We start from the raw sequence: 17,206 nt of genomic DNA, 5'->3' as shown, positions 1-17,206 counted from the left end.
CAGAAATGGAAACAATTATCAACAAAAGTGGCTTGAAGCCGAATAATATTGTGTAGGAAATGTTGCCTGTGTCCACACACATAACGTGGAGTGGACGTCAGACAGGAAAACATGTGCAAGAAAAAGCATAACAGAGGTTGTGTGTGCATGTCCTGTTTTTAGATTAATAAAGATAATAAAGATTCATGCTTATTTATGTTGTTTAAGTTTATAATGTTAATAGAGAATGATTTAGGTGCATCTCGCATGATGTCATGGAGTAATCCAACAGAAACCGTAACTAGTAGTGTGACTAATTACTTAAAAGTAAAAAGTAAGGCATTATTTTCTTAAAAAGTAACTAGTAATGTGTAATGAATTGCTTTTTTCAGTAACTACTTCAACACTTAATGTAGGACACAACAAGGGAGTAAAGAAATAAAATAAAACGGGGTGAAATAAAATTCAGTATAACCGGTAACGTAAAGCGCTGCCATGTAAAAGGAGGAGTCCAAACAAATATGCTCCAACAAAAAAGAGATTTAGAATAATTAAAAATAAAAAAAAGGAAAGAAGCCAAGAACAAGGAAACACTTGGAAATGGCAACAAGGAACACACTTAGGGACATAGGTGAGACGACTGAGTATATAATCATATAATAGACAGGAAGGAGGAAGGAAAAAGAAACAGGATCACAGAAAAAGTTCAAAAATTATCAGGTGAAGAAACAGAAAAGGTTCAATATTGTTAAAAATGTTCTACTGCAATCTGTGTTTTGATACAATACATCTTAACAGATCATTTAATTTTCTGTGTAGGCAGTGAAGTGGTGGAAATAAACATCATACACTAACTTGCTTTAGCTGAAGATTTCAGCTCCTTTACCAAAAGGCACCAGGTTAAACCCAAACAGGCTGATTAGACCTCTTCAGTCAGTGACACATGGGCGTCATACTACGCTCTCACTTGGTATTCATTGTAAATATGTTATAATATTTACTTCAATAAATGAGAGCTGCAGACTAAGACTAATTCCTCCTGTCAAATCTCTAGTCATGCACAATTTGTCACATAATCTTCTGTAAATTAATGCTTTTTAATGGTCTGGGCACAGCAGGGCTCACGATTATCTTTTCATAAATTAGTACATTCTCAGAGGAAAGCAGAGATCATTCTGTCAGTCACGTGAAGCGGTGGAGAGTGGAGAGGCATGGTGGTGGATGAATCGGTGAAACAGGATCAGTTTAACCCTGTACAACATGGTCTGTATCCAGTGTGAAACCAGAACAGAGTGTTTACTTGTTCTTAAGTCATAGCTTGATTAGATTTGAGCAAAAAACATTTACAACGTATTCTTTCAGAATAAAATTCAGCCCTGAATTGACACTATAACATCATTTAATGACTTAACGTGAGTGACCTCAACCGTTCATGTAACGACTCTAAGCTTATATATATATATATAATCAGATTCAGTCAAAAGAACCAGACTCAGACCAGTTCTCCATGTCTATCCTGAGTCCTTGAGACATGAATCATTCAATCATCTCCGGCCTCTCACCTTTCAGTTTAATTTACAATAATCTAAACTAGACTCTACTTGTCGTAACATTAAAATAAAGATGGAAATAGATAACGTGCATTGGAGGCTTTTAACATGTGACTGGTTCCTTTAGAAAGTAAATACATTCAAACATGTTATTACTTGGATTCACAGTGACTTACATTGATAAATTGAGTTCTTTAAATGCTGTGTAAACAGCAGGTATATGTAGGCATCTAAGACATCGAACCATCGTCCCGTTGTTAGCGTTAAAGCGACACCCCGCCCGCCTGACTCCACTGTCTCCACAGCGAGTGCCACAACTCGTCCGACCGCATCAAGCTGCGGGTTTGGGACGAGGACGACGACATCAAGTCGAGGGTGAAGCAGCGACTGAAGAGAGAGTCAGACGACTTCCTGGGTCAGAGCATCATTGAGGTCCGCACCCTGAGCGGAGAGATGGACGTTTGGTACAATCTGGGTACGTAGTCGCACAGAAACGTGGGAACACGTGATGAAACTTGGTGTTTTTTGTTTTGCGCGGTGCATACTCATTAGCACGGCGCTCAGAGGAACGCTCTCTGTTTCAGCTGTCATCTTAGATTTGAAGTTCAACTTAAGTTCAGCTCTGGGAGACGGATCACTTCAGACTGACTGTGTGTTTGTCTCTTCCACTTAAAGAAAAGAGAACAGACAAGTCGGCAGTGTCTGGAGCCATACGTCTTCAGATCAGTGTGGAGATCGAGGGAGAGGAGAAGGTGGCACCTTATCACGTTCAGTACACGTGCCTTCACGAGGTAACACACAGTAGGACTGGAGTAAATATCCCCAAATACTTTATTCATAGTGATGAAAAAGAGTAAAGCAGCAGGATACATTTGACTGTTAAAACAAATAACAGGTGAACTACATTAATGTGCACAGATCAGGCGTAACATTAATAAAATAAATAACTATGATCATCTTGTGACAATTCATTGTTCTGCTGGAAAACTTTTGGACCTTTAATACATTCAAGTAGATGTTACTTAGACATGTAGCACCCACCTAGACCAGACCAGACACCCCCATCTCATAGCATTAGCTGCTTTTTGATTTTTCTTTCAAAATAAAAGCAGTGTTTCTCATAAAGTCTTGTCTCGCGATATCCCATAATTCTCTTAAATTCTCGCCAGTGAGACTTCCCTTTGAGGAAGATGGACTTCAAACGAACCCCAGCGTCATCTCCAGTGACTCCAGTGACTTTTCTGATAAACTTTTATATCGATACGTCTGAAGAAACACCTCATGAACGCGTCAAAGTGTTTTAGGGATGTTTGACAAATGCAGCCATTTCCATTAGCAGCTTTTTTTTTTTATTGTGACATTTAGGTTTTGTGCATTTCTAGGAGAAATGGAAACACAGAAAATTACACAAAGCAGGATGCAGAGAAAAACGCTTTAGGAAAAACTAAAAAAAAAACAACAACAACAGGGGCCCCTCCCCTCAAAGGCCCCCACTAATAACATCCTGTTTACAGAGTCACAACTGTGACTGAGGCACAAGAAGAGACCTACACAATATTAGGTCATAATGTTATGCCTGATCAGAGTATCATTGACATTAAAATAGATGTTTTTTTCCTCAAATTGAGTATTCTCAAAGAGTTTTCTGACAACCTTTAAGGCAGAGTCTATAATTTCACTGACGTGTTGGATTTTAAAGTCAGCTCTGAGTGATGTTTTCTCGTTCAATCCCTCCAGAACATGTTTCACTACTCGACGGACATAGAGGGAGGCGGCGTCGTGAAGATCCCGATGGCTCAGGGAGACGACGCGTGGAAGGTTTACTACGATGAAGTGCAGCAGGACATCGTGGACGAGTTTGCTATGCGCTACGGCATCGAGTCCATCTACCAGGCCATGACGTAAGCCCCCCCACCCCACCCCCACCCGCGTTAATACACAGCTCACCCGACAGGCCACGCTGTGTGAGCTGGATCGTGTGTTTGTGGGTGAATCAAATCAGGAAATGCTTGAAATGAGTGTGATGTGATGAGAAGATGCCATGAACTATAAACAGCGTGCAAATTAGCTTAGCTCGTCTAATGAGAAATGATGACCCGTCACCTCGGAGATTTCTGCGGTTTGATTGGATCTTTGTGGGCAGGTAGAGGGAAGGACTCAGCGAGGAGTCAAACACACACGAACACGCTGCTTTAATTACATTAATAATGTCAGAAATGAAACTTAAAGCTGCTGAGTGTGTTTGTTTTTGTGTGTTCTGGAAAGAAGCACAGTTACGTAACGTAATCGTACTGGGAAGGGAAGCGCTGAGTGGATCTAAGTTGTGAGCAGGCTGCTCCCACTGGAAATGATTTGGGGTTTGAGCCTTTCAGTGACACAGCCAAATGGAAATGGTGATTGAAACACGTAGAAACGCTGCAGCCACTATAGAAAGCTACATTTTGGCTCCTTCACTTTTGGCAAGATTCATGTGTTTTCCCCATTTTTTTTTTTAAATGGAGCTTGTCAGGTGTCCTCTCAAATCAGTCATTTGTGTTGATTAATGTACCAGTTTGGACTCAGAAATGTTACATTGTGTTCTGCTGTAGTCCAGGAAGTTTAACACACAATGTTGAACTATGAAATCGGTTGGGGAATACGACATTTTAGACAACCTTGCGCGTGTAGTTTTTAACTTTTTTCCCCACTATATTTACACACTTAGTCCAGCAGTCGTGTCGTGTACTGAACGCTTTCAGGCCAAGGATTATTAACTGATGGAGAGATTAAGTAGGGACCCCCGACCTGTATTATTATTATCATTTTGCATCAAACATGTGCAACAGTAGGGTGGCCGTGCAACTGCCATAAACATAAACATACCTGTATATATATCATACATGCACCGGTTTCACCTGGGGACTGAATAAGCTCTCGGCCAATTACGGGGAACCTGATAGAGTCAGCATGTAATATGCAGCCTTGTGATTGGCTCAGCAGCAAATATATATAAGAAAAATGGCAAATCAACCAAAGATTTTGCGATCGTGCAGACCTTCTATTGAAGACCTATGATCTAAACTATTAGCTGCAGTTTTGGGGTGACATGTTCATTTTGAGTATTAATTGCAGTTTGACATGTTGATATTATAAAAATATATTTACTTTGAGGACTGAATGATCTACTTGAACACGCTTCATCTCTTTAGGCGCCTGATTTGTTTCCCGTGCTGCATTCAGCCCGTCTTTTATTTCACTTTTACTTCTGCCTGCTCACAATCACAATATACATCTACAATTACCAGTTCAGTTGTAATAAAACTAATGAATTAAATTTACATTCCTCTGCAGAGAAATCCATTGATGTATCGTATAAAACTCACACACGGCAAATGAGTTGTTTCATGCTGTATAATAATATTAGCATTATTGACTCTGGACAGGGAAAGTGGCTACAGCTGTACACAAGTGATTTACCGCTTTTATTTAATCATGTTTTAATTCATTCTCGTTGGTCTCCCTCCCACCTGTCTGCCTGTCATCTCTCTCTTACCTTCCATTACGCCTCTCTTTCCTCCCACCCTCCATCCGCTCCTGCCTCCACCTCTTCTGTAATTTATTCCTTCCTTCCCGATCCTCTTTCCTCTGTCCTCCCTTCTTTTACAAATCCACCCTTTCCATATCCACTTCCTTTCATACTCTTTTGCCCCCCCCCCCCCCCCCCCCCCCCCCCCCAGTCATTTCTCTTGCCTGTCCTCTAAGTACATGCTGTCAGGGGTGCCTGCCGTGATGAGCACCCTGCTAGCCAACATCAATGCCTTTTACGCCCACCCCACCGCCTCCACCAACGTCTCTGCTCCAGCCAGATTTGCAGCTTCCAACTTTGGGGTAAGTGACCCGCACGTCACATTAAAACCAACACAAATACAGACATGTTTTCTAAGCGAGACAGTGAATCAATTTGCCAACCAGTTGCAGAATGTAAAGTGTTGAAACTGCAGCAGAAATTGTGTTGGTAACTGATTTCAACTCTGTATTTTGACATTAAAAATACTTTATTCAAACTGAATATTTAAGTTGCAGGTGTCTTATAACCAGGCTGAATAGCTAATGATGAAAGTTGCACTCATTTAAGGGTTAAAGGGCATTACTTCTTCTTCTTTTTTTTGTCTCTCTATCTGCTGTATTCTTCATCAATCATGCAGACAATCCACTGATATTCTAATTAAACTTGAGATATGATGCCATTTGTGGTCCCGGATAATTGCAGAGTTGAAAATGGATGATGTGCTTGCTGAGATTCAGCTGGCAGCCGCACTTTATTTGGGAACGAGTTTCCTTTTGTAAACTTTAGCTTTTTGTCATTTGTACGATTAGAGCTTCGTGCAAAAGAAGCTTTTAGTGAAGATAATGACACAGCCACAGTCCAGAGAGGCAGGATGAGCAGGTCAAAGTAACGTTAATGATGACTTCAGAAAAAATGTGCAACAAAAGGCAACGCGGAGGTGAGAAGGTTAAAAACACGAGTCCAAAAAAAGAGAAACAAGGAATTCCAATGCAAACATGGTGTGTGCAAACTATCCAGTATTTATATTTGAATAAAACTCAAAATAGGTGTAAATATCATTTTTTTTTTGAGTGACAGTTCTAATTTAGAATGTGTAAGTGTTAAATAAATAAATATTCTTTAATTAGCCATTATAATAATTATAGATGTATATGTAATATTGGTTGATGTCTTACATTAAATGCAGCTAATAGAGGTGATCTAGGCTGAATTGAATCTCTGAAACTCTGTGACTGTAAAGATCTTTGAGTACCAACAGGTAGAAAAGCACTATATTAAAACAAGCCCATTTACCATTTACCAGTAGACAATGGTCTGAATTACCGAATGCTAACATGAGAGAACCTGACTGCAGACGTGTCAATACTAATGAAACATAACGGAATAATCTCCAGGTTAAACTCAGCTTTCAAAAGTTATTTGCTGCCTCCAAAACCCAGTTAAGATAAAAAAAAATCGAAATCTATTCGACAAAACTAGTGATGCAGTTAAGTCGTGTTTCGTCCAAACGGAGCCTCCTCTTGTACGGAGTTGAGACTTTTCACTCTGACTCCTGAATGTAACTGTGGTCACATGAGGAAAGGCAGCTTTTTGATAGGATGTTTGTCTTGTTCTCGAATACAAGTAATTTAAAAACTATTTGTTGGAAATTAGTATTTGTAAAAAACACGTTATTTGTGCCTTTCTGAATACTAGATAGATAGATAGATAGATAGATAGATAGACAGACAGACAGACAGACAGACAGACACATTAAGTGTTAAAAAATAAGACAGGAAACCAAACATAACATCATGACAGACAAGCTCCACAAGTTTCAGGTGGAATTTAACTTTTAAAATGAAGTTAAAATCAACAAAACAGTCCTAATGTCAGAACCATGAGATCGACCCACATAGGCCCAGCAGGTTTTCCTTTATGCTGCATTAGTGATAATGTCTTATTACTGTGTAACCTCTGGGAATGAACTTTGGCTGTGGCCTAAATTCGGGGTGAGAGAAAATGACAGCCAGAGGCCGAGCTTCATGGCTCCTGGGATCTTTGCCAATCGTGCCAATTTCAGTCCTCCTACTGGCTGCACTGAGACTATATTGATACAAATGGCTGCAGGCAGAGAGGTGGAGGGGGTGCAGACAGGCTCGCTCCGGGCTAGACGGCAGCGTAGGTCTATTTCTTGGTAGCAAACCCTGCTGGATTGGCTGATAAGTTTATCCCATTCAATTTCTCGGAGCTGACTCATTTTCTCTGGAACTGTCTGACAAAAGCGGTTTCATTAATGTCGTTGTTTGATGATCGAGAGCATCAGTGACACTCAGATGACTTGATGGACCGAACGCATGATTCAGCATGAAATATTGAAATGCTCTTAAATGAACTGGATTGTAATAAACAAATTAATGTGTCTGCTACAAATAATACAACACTCAGTTCAGAATTATTCAAAAAAAAGACATTAAGGCTAATGAATGAAAATGCTACAGAAGATAAACTGAGCTACTTGAGATACAAGTACATATCCTGCATGTTGCCATAAAATACACCAATCAGCCACAACATTATGACCACTGACAGGAGACCCTCAGAATGTCAATGTCCATTCTCTGGTGAGTCACAGCTGTTATGGAGGCACAAGAGAGACCAACACAATATTAGGAAGGTGGTCATAATGTTATGCCTGATCGGTGTATATTGGTACAAACCTCAGTACTAAAGTGAAGTAGCCACTAATTCATAAGTTACACTGGCTTCCAGTTCAGAGGCAATAACTGAAGAACCTGTACGTATTATTATCTGAGACAGAAACACTAACCCAATTATTTCTGATGCGGCACCGACCAAGAACTTCATTATTGTTGTCAGTACAAATACAATTGATAGAAACATAATGCTTGAAATATAAAATATGACTCATGCGATTTGTCTTTTAGAATTAGTTTCTCAAGACTAATCTGACTTTTATTTTTTAATATTTTTGGGTTGAGATAAAACCATGAGTGTCCAGGTAAAAAAACAAACTACCCAAGTGCAGACACACACTGCTGGACTCTGGAGGATGTTTTTCTTTTGTTGCACACAGCAGAGAGATTGAGATTGGAAGAGATGCGTCGAGTTCGTAGGTTGAAGACTGGAGCTGGTGCGACGGTAGTGAGTGGGCAGGCAGGTAGTTGGCTCCAGGCAGGTTGAGCAGACCGGCTGAAAACTGGAACGCTGATTGAGGACTGGCTCAGCACCGAAGAGGAGGACTGGGGAGAAACAGAACATGGCTTCTGTGTTCTGTGTTATTTAAAAAAAAATAATAAAATATGAAGGGTTTGCTGGAGGAGCCACCTGAGCTATTGTTTGCTGTGCATTTTAATTTCTCCAAGATATTTGGGATTAGTTGGAGCTAAGAAGTATAAAAACCTAAATATAAAACTATATATTTCAGTACCTGAACACTGCTGTGCAAAATCAGATTTGCAGCGATAATTAGTGACATCTTAGCTTGTTACTACTGACAGAATTTGTTAAATGTTCGTGTCGTGTCAAACTAGAGACGTTACTGAGCATAAATGCATAAACGAACAAGTTACAACCATAAAATCTCATGAGGTTTTGCACTGTGTTCACTTTTGTCTTGTTATCCGCCGCAGAACGAATCCGCTGAAACTCCCGCTGTTACACCGACTCCTGCATTGACGCTTTGCTACCACTAGATGGCAGACTGAAACGTCCACTTATGAGGACAACAGGTCTAAATGAAGCAGACACAAACCTAAAACCTGATGTCCCCCATTTGAGGACGCAGGGTCTCAGGAGGTTAAGGCAGGTTAATGGGGCCTGTCTGTGCGTGTAATCAGGCCTGAATTTGCAAAGATTTTAATTGCAATTTTTCAATAAAAGAACAGAAGAAGTGGTTCACACAAGGCACTAAGCAAGACTAGAACCACCTTTAGAAAACATCCACGCCTATCAACACAATAGAGTCATCAGGTCAAGGCACGTCCACGCCTTCTAAGCCGAGGGCGCGCCTTGTTTTATATCTAATAAGCCCCCTCAGCTCAACTTCACATCCTTCAAATTGTGATATTTGCCATCAGCATGATTTGTATTTAGTTGTTCTACGAGGTTGATTAAGGTTCTTTAAATCCACAGAACTGTGATAACATTTCAGTTCTGTGTGTTTTTATGTTGAAGTCAGGGCTGTCTCTTAATCTGCGGTGTTTTGTAACAATTTCAACTAATTTGTTTGTGATTTCTTATTTTGTATTCAGGCAGATTATTATTACTTTTTTTTTTAAAACATCTTCTAAACCAGATTTACGTCTTTTTTACTGTTTGCTGTGCTCCTCCTCAGACCTCAAATAATAATTTCCCTTTGCCTCTTTTTCTGGGTCTTTATTGTGTTTTTTTTTCTGTGGTTGTTGTTGTTTCTTTTTTGTTCAAATCCTGAGCCAACCAGACTTCAATGTCCTTGTTTCCATGGCAATAAGGTGTTATTTTTTCATTTTAAACTCGTGAAACTTAACATCCGTCTGAGCTTCCTGTTCGTTCCTGGCTCTGGTTTCTAGCTCCCTGTCCTCTGCCCGCTCTGCCAGCTGATGTAAACGCTGTTCACTGGATTGTTCTCTTTAGTTGTTTATTCCATAAATTACTTTCACAGATTACTGAACACATGCAGAGAGCCCTCAGTAACTTATGAGATCTCCCTCGTTGGCAGGTACATGCAGTACAGATGTAGCTGCTCTGAATATTTCTTTTGAATACTTTTATCTGAAATATCTGAAAGTTCTGGGCTGCAGCGAAGTCAGGTTCACACAGGTCAGGATGATGGTAAAAGATAGATTTGCTCATTAGAAGTGGCACTTTTATCTGAGTGTCTACTTATTATTGCTTATTACTCCTGAGTGACAGAGGAGGAGCTTTATTTTTTATTGTTTTTTACTGGAATTCAGCTGTAAAGAACTTAACTCTTAATCCTACGGGTCCCACGTTGTCATTGTTCTCTTGAAAAGAAGTGATATTTATTTCTGAACATCATTTCTATCCTCTGCTTATTGTGGAGAAAATGGATCCGATACTTACATGAGGCCTTAAATAATGACTGTTATTTTTGACAACATGGCAGTTTATGAAATAGTTTAAAGATTTCATCCGCTTCTTCCAGCGTATTGATGCACGTATTCGATTTATTCGCTGCTCTGATCACAGCTTGTATGAAGCCGTGGAACCAGCAGATAGAAAGACTGACAACAAGAGTCTGTAAAGTCATTTCAAGTTTTCTGTCTTTTCTCTCTTTCAGGAATTATTTGATAGTTACACAACAAAAACGTGTTAGAAATGATAACGATTTAGGTTTAAATATACCTTTGAAATAAAATATGGGCTGAGGTTGCTTCTTATATTTAAAGTCCATAATGCATCCTTCATGGCTACATGTGGCTATTTCACAACCTCCAGTTCTGAAACCCTTAGACCAAACTGTGACCTGTCCTTATGTCCGTCTTCAGTCAAAGGCCGGAGTGAAATTTGAAAAAAACTTTCACCTAAATTATAGAGATGATTATGTTGGGCTCCAGTAGGGGCCACAATTTGGTTTGTGGTAATTAATATTAATGATTAAGGGAAGTAATCGTTAATATCTATGAATAGTTACTACAAGCAGTAAACCTCGGGGCACCACCCTGTCGCCAGGGACCAAGAGTCAAGTTGCATAATAAAGATACAGTCTCAAAAAGAGTTTGAAGTGTGCGTTCAAGTGCCGACTGACATGAATCCAGCACATGTCACAGTTTATAATCACAACAAACACCACAATGTCAGATTAAATTATAACAGGATTCATTACAAGCAGTTACCTGACAGTAACATTACTTACAATAAAAACTATTAGAATTCAATTATTAATTCTAAAAATTAGTTACTAATTGCTAGTGTGTGTGTGTGTGTGTGTGTGTGTGTGTGTGTACTTGTACAGCTATCTTTCTGAGAACCAGTATAAGTTTTATACCATCACATTGAGGACATTTTAGCCGGTCCTCACTTTTTGGCTGTTTTGTAGGTTAAAACTCACTAAAAAGTTTTAGGGTAAAAGTTACAATTAGGTTGTAGTTAGAGTTAGAGTTAGGGTTAGGGTTAGAGTTAGAGTTAGAGTTAGGGTTAGGGTTAGGGTTAGAGTTAGAGTTAGAGTTAGGGTTAGGGTTAGGCATTTAGTTGAGATGTGTGTAAAAGGGGAGAGGAGGAAGAGAGATGGTGACGTCGTGGGAGCGACGTGGCCAAGAATTACAACAATAAGTCAATAAGTGCAGACAATGATTCTTGTATTTTATTAGTAGTTGTGCTGGGCAACTGGATCAATGGCTGGATTGTTTCCATGACTGATACAGTTTGGTTCAGGAGCCTCCAGGGTGTGAAAGGGTTAAAGGAGACCTCGTCTCACTCCCACCGCTTATTACAAACTGCTATTTGGTTCTTTGACTCATTGATGTGTCGCCCGCTTTAGGTAACACTTCTTCCAGGACCAGAGCAATACACACCGTTAGCCCCGGAGATAATTTAATGTCACAGCCTGCAGCAACTTCTTTAAGGTGCTTTTTATTGGCCTGGGGTGATTCTGCAGCTGCTCCACAGAAGCTTCGGTGTTGAAACCGGTCTGGTGATGTCAGGACGACGTGAAGAGATTTATTTAAACAGCTGTGATTTGTTCAGAATAACTTGTCATTTCTAACTGAAACACGCACAAAAAATAGATTTGCCATCTACTGGTCAGGTCAAACAAAGTTTTAAAGACAGAAGTTGTTAAAAACATTAAAAATAATGTTATAGTACAAAAACACTGTCGGTTCATTTAACAGTAATAGGTGATTTCAAGTATAAAAAATCCTAAAAGAAGTCAAAACTATCACCCTTTTACTTTCTCTTGTTCTTCTAATAACTTTAACTGTCAGGTTTCAAGTTCAACTCACTAATTAGGTTATTTGAAAGTCAATTAAACTGAAGATTTATCCCCCAGAATAAACTGGAACATATGTCAAGTGTTTTATGATCACATGAAGTACAGTTCATTAGAATTATTACAGAGGATGAGCTGGTGGTAGAGGACGAAAAACAGATTTGCTTCAGGGAAGGACAGTGGGACGATGTGATAATGTTGAAATCTGGGCTAACGTCTCTGTCTAGTGTTGTTTTTTGTGTGTGTTTTAGACCATCAGTAGTGGTTCAGACTTGATTTGACTGAGGTTAAATGGGATTAAAAGGGAGGGCTGGCATTTTTTTTCCTTCTTTTAATTCTATTAAGCGTCTCTCAACGGCTCCAAATAACGACGAGACAAACACAGGAGCTGAGGCTGGAGACCAGGTGAGGAGCTGAAAGTGTGGGAGACTGTGGAGCTGTTAGTGTGGCACTCCAGGCAAATCTTGGGCACTGGGAAAAACAAAATTAGAGAGAAACAAACACTTTACACCAGGATCAGTCTGGACCGTGGGCACCACAGCGGGAGGTGAGCAGTGATGAGCTGGAGAACCACAGGTGTGTAGATGAGAGTGTAGACACACACCAGAGACTCAAGGAAGTCAGCAAGAGGAACTCTCAATAGATACAAATCCTCAAAAGATTAAAAAAAAAAACAGTTTTAAACACAAATTAAACAAGTATAGGCTGAAGCTTAGCTGATTACACTTTCCCCTCTATCAATCTATGTCACCGCCTACATAGTAGAAATACAGAGCAGTAAAGAAAATAAAAGAAAACATTAGAAAACATACTTCTACATGTACCCACTGTGTAATTCAGGTCGTATTCGTACTCATTCATATCCAGGGCTTCATTTAAAAAAATTTTGATACCAGTACCGATAACAGCACTGATATCAGTACTCTTAAAAACGATACCGGTACCAATTGAGAATTTCATTCGATTCTTTTTTTTTTTCTTTTTTTTTTTTTTTTACTTCATTCAATATTAATCATGCGAATGGAAACTAATCAGTTGTTTTTGTCGCCACTCCTCCCCATTCAAAAGATTTTTACACAAATACATCTTAAAAGTATTCAAATTCTCGAAAATGTTATTGAATAACTGTTCAAACCTGTGCAACAAACTATTATTTTGGGCTGTGTAATTTTCATTATCACAACCATAAACCAATATTCTGTAACATGATGAAGCACCTCATCAAACGTGGAGAATCGTTGATAGTTGATAATTAGGTGAAGGTTAGCCTAGTAGCTAGTTAGAAGTTAGAAAATTGGCTGCAAGCAAAACCATAGAAATGGTCATTTTCTTCTAGATCTGGGTACAAAAAGAACCGACCAAAGTGATTTGACAGGTGCAGTCGATTGTACTCAGTACTGGGTTGTTTCAGTCGATACCTAAAAGGAATTGAGCACCTGCTCATATTCGTACCTGATGAGCATCCTACTCCTTAATACTTATTTAAATGTTTGGTTTTTATTAGACTCTTCATTGTAGGACAGAGAGGAACAGAACAGATGTGGGGTTCCTTTAATCAGGTAGGAAACAAACAAAACTCAGGGCAAAGATAGATTTCTCGGTCACTGGTCACTTTTTCGGACCATTCTCTGTAAACTCTAGAGATGGTTGTGCGTGAAAATCCCAGTAGATCAGCAGTTTCTGAAAGACTTAGACCAGCTTGTTTGGTACCAACAATCATACTACGTTCAAAGTCATTCTGATGCTCGGTTTGAACTCCAGCAAGTTGTCTTGATCACCTCTACATGAATTAATGCATTGGATTGCAGTCATTTGATTGGCTGATTAGCCACTTGTTTTAACAAGCAACTTAACAGGTGTACCTAATAAAGTGGCAAGTGAGTGTCCATCTTCTCTTCGCTGGTTAAATGTGTCTCTTGTCCTTCGTGTGTAGAAGGACTTCTGAGTCCTGACCTGACAGACACTCAGGGGACATCAGTCTTACTGGATCGGTATTTGGTCTCTTGAGTGTTTTACTTTATTGATGTTGCAGAAGAAAGATTTGGGGAAAGAAATGTCCCAGTAAAAAAAGAAAAATACCTCAAATAAGAATTCCTGGGCAACGGCAACAGCAGGAAAGCATATCTTGGTTTTTACTATTCATGGGACGACAGTCGCTGTGTTGTTAGTCGGATTAATACTTGTTGTAAATGTAGAATAATATAAACATTATGTTTTGTGGTTAGAGTTCAGCTTCTGAACGTGTTTGTGAAAGTGGATCTCCCTCCTCCTCCTCCTCCTCCTCCTCCTCCTCCTTCATTTCTTTAACGTCTGTGACTCACAAAGCTACGCTGCGCTCTCCGTCTCTGCTTTTCTCAAACATAATCACTGTTTGTATTGTTGCTGCCACAACGGGACGCGCAGATAGTCACAAACAAAAGCTGAAAGTCTCCCTCAGGGTTTGATTAGACTTTGGCTGTATTTAGCTGTATTTTTATTTAATGCCAGCTATGATTTTCCTTTGGCAATAATTGATACTGAAAGATAAAAATCCTTTACGGTATAACAACACAAACACAACCATAAACTAGAAGTGATACACAACCGAAATGCTTTTTATTATTTACTCCATTTCTTTGTGACTTAACTAGGATTTGCCGGTGAGGTTTGTCTTTCTCGTCTTTCTCCTGCCTCCTCGTTTTGTCTCCATTCGATAAACTCTCCTCGGTTTGTCAGGCGCGTCGTGACTCCCACTCCTGCAGAGGAATCTCTTTCTCTCTCAGTTTTAGTTGCTTTATTGCCACGCCATGTCAATGCATATGTGCTGCCAAAGCGTGTGCAGGTAAAAACAGTGGGAAGTTGTGGGGAAAGTGGGATGAAAACAAGCATTGGGGATTCCGCTCCTGGCCTCGGCTCAGTCGGTGGAGCGGGTTGGCCGGTGATCACAGGCTGCTTTGGTCCCGTCCATGTGTCCCGGTGTATTTAACACTGAGCTCAGGTTTACTCCCAGCCAACAGCTTTTGTATGCAGCTCACATTAATGAGGTTTCAGTCCAGATTGATGTGGCAATACTCGGCTCATTATGACCCAGAATGAACATTAGTTTACTTACAGGGGCAGCTTCTTAAACAGCTGCAGAAGATACAGGTGCGACCAGGGCTGGGCCGTACATACTGAGAATTTTTTCCTGTTACAATATGAATTTTTAATATGATTACATGGCGCCACTAGACAATGTTTCAGACCGAACGATTTTCATTGTAACGCTTCTAAGCACACATGGTGCAACTGTGTCACTGTGAGGACTGGTGAAGATGGAAATGTCCGAAAACGGAAGTAGCAGAATGAGAAAAAAAAAGGTGTTGGTTGTTTTTTTTTGTTTGTTTTAAGTTTATCTACACTTCAGACAGATTCAACTCACATCTTGCAAGAAATGTAATATTTATTTTAACACATTATTTTTATAGGCTCTTCAGAGAGGAGGAAATCAAAATTTAATTCACCAAAAACAGCCACTTTCAGATTCATTTCCTGGTTCGGAAACCACTTCTAAAAACCTTAATCCTCTTTTGTGGAATCTTGTTGCGACTGTATGATAATTTTATATAATAATTCTGTTTTAATTAAAAAATAACAAAATCGTGGCAGCCTCTATTTCACAGTATTCAAGCTATATCACGTATCCTCCTCCCCCTGCTCCTCCTCCTCCTCCTCCTTCTCATCATCATCATCACTTTTTTCAACTCCAAACTTAAAGACATGATTTATATGAACAGACAAAACTCACAAGAAGTCACTACAATGGTTTACTTTAAGTTCAAGTTTAGAAAACGTATTAAATTGAGTTCAGTATCATAAACTTAACATAAAAGCGGTCGTCATCAGGTAGAAAGAGTAGCTGACATTCCTTCTTGTACATCCTGTTCTCATGCAGTGTGTCTTATGTGCGGTCTGATTAAACGTCGACATATCGCTCGCCCTCTGACCTGTTACCTGGCACCCGAGGAAGAACGGTGTCTCCAATCTGACACGTTTCAGAAAAAGAACATTTCGTTATTCCTGCGTCATTCCTCTTCCCTCTCCACTCGCACACATTCAGACACACACAGGCTGCAGATCATGCCTGAACAAGAAGGAGAACAGGAGCAACACATTTGCTTTTTTCTTTCTTTCCAACAGAGAGATCGTTTTGTGAAGCTCCTGGATCAGCTGCACAACTCCCTGCGTATTGACCTCTCCATGTACAGAGTGAGTCGATGCTTCCTGCCGCTGTCACTCTTTATTCACCACAGACAATATGTCCCAGCGTGCAAGTGTGTCTCCATTCAGAAAAACACACGTGGCAGAGACATAGAAATAACAAGTTAGAATAAACCATCATCGTCTAATTTGCTTTACTTTTTATTGAATTAAAAGACGATTGAATCGGACATTTGATCGATGATGAACATTAAAACATTCCAAGAATAAAAGAACAGTCTTTCCCAAGAAATTGACTAAGTTGTGTGTACTGTGTGTGTGTTTTCATGTGCAGAACAACTTCCCAGCCAGCAACAAGGCTCGTCTCAGTGACCTCAAGTCCACAGTGGATCTTCTCACCAGCATCACTTTCTTCAGGATGAAGGTAGAAACAAAACATCAGCTCTTAAACGTCACCGCAAATCATCATGATCATCAGCTACATGAAATACTGCATAATAGTCTCCTGTTAGAAAGGACGTTCCAGGTTAATGGTGGAAAAGAAGGCTCTATCTAACTGTATTGAGACAATAGTAATCAGCCAAAACATTAAAACCACCACGAAGAATAACATAATTAAATAACATTGACCATCTTGTGATAATTCATGTGTATGTTACTTAGACATGTAGCATCCACCTAGACCAGACCAGGGACCCACACCCCCATAGCAATGACACTCCATGACACACAAAAAGACCTACACAACATTAGGGAGGTGGTCTTAATGTTGTGGCTGATTGATGTAAAAAAATAACAGTATACCTGGAAACCACAAAATGTATCTAATGTATTCCTTTACATCCTAACTATTCAGGCTTATTGATTGTTTTTGCTGTTATCCTGCCATGGTGTCTGGGGCACTCATACCAACACAACAACAACAACACAACTTTAGCTCATGCCATTAGCTTCACTCTGTCTGCAGCAACTGTCTCCACTCTTGGAAATTCAGAAGCTCTCTGGGTGTAGGATTTCCTC

The 17,206-nt window shown here is 39.7% G+C and overlaps 1 protein-coding gene across 4 annotated transcripts in view; it reads left to right on the top strand.

Annotated features, from left to right (window-relative positions):
- Positions 1-17,206, top strand: part of LOC125012073 (protein unc-13 homolog B-like) — a 143,510-nt gene that overhangs the window by 90,376 nt on the left and 35,928 nt on the right. For all 4 annotated transcript variants that reach the window (XM_047591695.1, XM_047591693.1, XM_047591692.1 and 1 more), the window contains 6 exons: positions 1,835-2,004; positions 2,205-2,320; positions 3,267-3,430; positions 5,246-5,396; positions 16,166-16,234; positions 16,521-16,610. In XM_047591695.1, the coding sequence (XP_047447651.1) occupies positions 1,835-2,004; positions 2,205-2,320; positions 3,267-3,430; positions 5,246-5,396; positions 16,166-16,234; positions 16,521-16,610 (760 nt within the window). The remainder of the gene's footprint in view (positions 1-1,834; positions 2,005-2,204; positions 2,321-3,266; positions 3,431-5,245; positions 5,397-16,165; positions 16,235-16,520; positions 16,611-17,206) is intronic.

The sequence above is a fragment of the Mugil cephalus genome, chromosome 8 (genome assembly GCF_022458985.1).
Source record: "Mugil cephalus isolate CIBA_MC_2020 chromosome 8, CIBA_Mcephalus_1.1, whole genome shotgun sequence".
NCBI classification, from domain to species: domain Eukaryota; kingdom Metazoa; phylum Chordata; class Actinopteri; order Mugiliformes; family Mugilidae; genus Mugil; species Mugil cephalus.
This window is presented reverse-complemented; position numbering and strand designations above follow the sequence as displayed.